Source organism: Eurytemora carolleeae, unplaced genomic scaffold, assembly GCF_000591075.1.
Source record: "Eurytemora carolleeae unplaced genomic scaffold, Eaff_2.0 scaffold683, whole genome shotgun sequence".
In the NCBI taxonomy this organism is placed as follows: Eukaryota; Metazoa; Arthropoda; class Copepoda; order Calanoida; family Temoridae; genus Eurytemora; species Eurytemora carolleeae.
In genome coordinates, this window is record NW_019396594.1 from 10841 (window position 1) to 15064 (window position 4224).

At 35.1% G+C, this 4224-nt stretch overlaps 1 protein-coding gene across 1 annotated transcript in view; it reads left to right on the forward strand.

Moving 5' to 3' along the window:
- The window catches only part of LOC111706043 (protein BCCIP homolog), a 14401-nt gene that overhangs the window by 7495 nt on the left and 2682 nt on the right, over positions 1-4224 (forward strand). The window contains exons 7-8 of the mRNA XM_023478796.1: positions 373-528; positions 2480-2548. Of these exons, the coding sequence (XP_023334564.1) occupies positions 373-528; positions 2480-2548 (225 nt within the window). The remainder of the gene's footprint in view (positions 1-372; positions 529-2479; positions 2549-4224) is intronic.

Genomic DNA, 4224 nt, shown 5'->3' on the forward strand with positions numbered 1-4224 from the left:
CCCCCCCCACCCTATGACTATCCGTACATATACATATAAATTTCTTTAACTTTTATATTTGCCAATTAATTATATGGCCTCTCAGGTATACTAAATGGGTAAAAAAGGCATTTTTCCTGTTCTTGAACAAATGGAAGGCTCCAATCTCTTGCTACATGCAATTCAATTATCTGAAGAATAAGAAGTTTTTTTCTGATGTCCACTTTTTCATTTTTCCCTCTTAATCATCAAAAATCATCACCCTCCCCCCCCCCATGTGGGGTAATTAAAAAAATATACACTTCTGAAAATACACACGACTGATGAACCATGATATAAACCTAGGCAAAAGTGCTCCAGCTTGTATACATTTTATGAGATTTTTTGGTTTAGATCACTGTGCCCCTGCTGGAAACCCTTGTTACTGAGATGCGCAAGGCCCGAGATAGAAACCTACCTTATGATTTCCAGCATTATATTATGATATCTAAACTGTACAAGACTAGGAACTTAACCACAGGTGTCAATGGAGCAACAACAGAAACCCAGGTAGGAATTCTCTCCCCAGTCTCCAACCATTCTAATTATCCCAATTTTTTAAACAATTGCATAATTTTTTTTAATTTGAGCCAATTTTCCCTTGTATAAAATTGTTATAGTCGTATATATCAATACATTAAAGCTGCATGCATACACAATCAATATGACAAAGATTTTAATTGTTAATTGGTTTAATTGGTGTAATTATGTTTATATACCACGGGTGTGATAATTTAAAACCTCTTTTTTCGACTTCATTGGCCGTTCAGGAATTCAGCCAGATGATCTGTTTACTTGTAATCTTTTAGCTTGAAGCTTGTTAAATATCATAACGTTAATAGAAAAGTTGTCGTAATTGATATAAATGCCGAACACTGTAGAATGCGAGGGGAAAAAATTAACAAATTTATTTGTGCTGAACTTTTCATCCTTGTTTATCAAAAATCGTTGATTATGAAATGACAGTTTGTTTTCTACTTTCTTTTTAACTTCCCCGCAATCTTAGCGTTTCTGTCTTGAGATTATTTGAAACCGGTTTTGTATGAAAACGTTTAAAGATTAAATCTACCACAGCCAGAGGCATAATACACAATATGGGTCTAATCTCTACGTCAGAGTCTAGACTTCCAATTTAATACCTCGCAAATCAAATCTTTTTTCGATCAAATCAAGTCAACCTTCTTTTTTTAACTAAGGCTACGAAGATACTTCATTTGTCCTTTGATAAACAATTTCGAAAAACTGTTTTTGATTTTACTTGTTTATGATATTATAAAAATGCTGAGTTGGTCCGCTAGACTGTCAGGTTGGATATCAAGCGAGTACTTGAACGGTTGTCCAAGTTTCAACCGTTTTAATCTGTTAGGTTTAGACAAAGCAATGGATCCGCTATTAGTCACTTCTTTGTTAAAAAAGATCCAACTAAAGTAAGATACCAGCGGGTCTTCACTAAACATGAATTGGATCCTCGTGAAGATTGAATTGAACTTATATAATGGATCGAACATAGGGGGTTTATACAGTTCTCGAACTATATATATATATATACTTTCCCTCTGTCTGTCTGGCGGTTCGTATGTCTGTCCATTTGTTTCCAAAAAAATTTAAGCAAATCTAAACAAAATTTTTAATGAATTCTTTTCTATCTCTTGCCCCCCCCCCCTTACCACCCGGACTATTCGGTTTAAATTTCCAAATAGTGTCAATTCCAGCCTAGATATTCAATATCTAGAAGGGGCCAAACATTTGGAAAATTATATTCTCTGAGAATGGTGAAAAGATCTTTCCTATATGAAAGATTTTTATGTTCCATTGAAACAATACATAGTTCTACATGAAAATCTCTGAAACAATATCGTATTCAATTTCAAAACATTCAGATATTTCGACACAGTTTCAGTTAGGTCGTTTCTTTCGTCGCCCTCCCCCTGAAGAGAGATTTCGACACAGTTTCCTCGTTCTTTCTGTCGCCCTCCCCTTAACAGATATTTCGACACAGTTTCAGTTAGCTCGTTCCTTTCGTCGCCCTCCCCCTTAAGAGATATTTCGACACAGTTTCCTCGTTCTTTCTGTCGCCCTTCCCCTTCACTCTACCCCTCAACCACATGTCACCTTTTTAAACAAGTTTTCTGGACAAAATTACAGTGTCTTTGGTTTAAATTTCCAAATAGTGTCAATTCCAGCCTAGATATTCAATATTTAGAAGGGGCCAAACATTTGGAAAATTATATTCTCTGAGAATGGTGAAAAGATCTTTCCGACATGAAAGCTTTTTATGTTCCAATGAAACATTATCCCCCATTTCGTTCCTAAATATCTTTAAATAGTGGTTCAAGGCGTATACCCTCAGTTTTCTTGCTTCTGAAATATTTATATGTTAATTGAGATACTACTGGTGTAAACTCTAGTTATATAATATTGTATGAAACCTGATCTATTCCAACGATTAATGTATTCGTAGGCAGTCGTGTTCTCCAATCCAGAAGAGGAACTTATTGTGGGAGAAAGTGAACTCTGCATTGATTATGATGTAAGTACTTGATATGTATTGGTTGTTAATTCGGTGTATATTTTCTTAAATTACCCGGGCCCGCCTAAATTCAGTGTTGCAACTTGTCTACATTTAAATTTCACGATTTTCTTTAAGTTCATTGGAAATCACTGGCTCCCCCTTTTTAAATAATACTGCCATTTCATGTAGTGTTAATCTTGAATCCAAAATTATAGCTTTGATTTCTCTACACGGGTGAATTTTTTCAGATATTGAATGATTTGGGGGAAAGGAAAGTTTTTTTTATTTTCCTCCTAATTCAATTTTTTCCCTAATAAAGCGAATTAAATTCTTTAAAAAAATGGAGCTCCTTAATTTACATATTATATATATGGAAATAAAATATTTCAGCTTTTAACTTCACATTTTTAAAAAAAAGAATTAAACTAAACAATGTTTCACGTCTATCATGACGATCCTCAGTAGTTACAATTCTTTGAACAACATAATATATGGAGACGAAGCTCAACAGAATTCACATGGATAGGGAGATTTTAGATTTACAGAATTTACGTGAATTTGAGGGAGATTAAGCTTAGCAGAATTCACGTGAATAGGAGGGAGATTAAGCTTGGCAGAATTCACGTGATTAGGAGGGAGATTAAGCTTAGCAGAATTCACGTGAATAGGAGGGAGATTAAGCTTGGCAGAATTCACGTGATTAGGAGGGAGATTAAGCTTAGCAGAATTCACGTGAATAGAAGGGAGATTAAGCTTGGCAGAATTCACGTGAATAGGAGGGAGATTAAGCTTGGCAGAATTCACGTGAATAGCAGGGAGATTAAGCTTGGCAGAATTCACCTGAATAGGAGGGATATTAAGCTTAGCAGAATTCACGTGAATAGGAGGGAGATTAAGCTTAGCAGAATTCACGTGAATAGGAGGGAGATTAAGCTTGGCAGAATTTACGTGAAAAGCAGGGAGATTAAGCTTGGCAGAATTCACGTGAATAGGATCGAGGGACATTAAGCTTGGCAGAATTTTCGTTGGAGGGAGATTAAGCTTAGCAGAATTCACGTGAATAGGAGGGAGATTAAGATTAGCAGAATTCACGTGAATAGGAGGGAGATTAAGCTTGGCAGAATTTACGTTGGAGGGAGATAAAGCTTGACAGAATTTACATTAATAGGAGGGAGACTAAGCTTGGCAGAATTTACGTTGAAGGGAGACTAAGCTTGACAGAATTTACGTGAATAGGAGTGAGACTAAGCTTGGCAGAATTCGCCTGAATAGGGAGACTTAAGCCCATCAGAATTCATTTAAATATATACTCGGCTTGACAGAATTCACGTGAATTGGGTATAATTACAGGGTGGCCAAAATGTACGGATTGTACGGATTGATTTTTTTTTAACCCTAAAATTGTACGGATTGTACGGATTGTACGGATTTGTTTTCAAATTGTACGGATTGTACGGATTTTATCCTGGAAAATACACCGTTTTTTTAAATTTTCACTCATTTCAGCAAATTTTTCATGAAAATAAAAAAAAATTCTCGTCAAAATGAAGTTAGTTTAACTTATTTTCTGCATTCTAAATAATATTAGATTGATTAATGTTTCAATTGACAATCAAAATTCATTCATAATTTTCGAGATATGTCCAAGAAGTGTTTATTTGAGAATATGTTCCATAAGTACTTATTTGATTGCT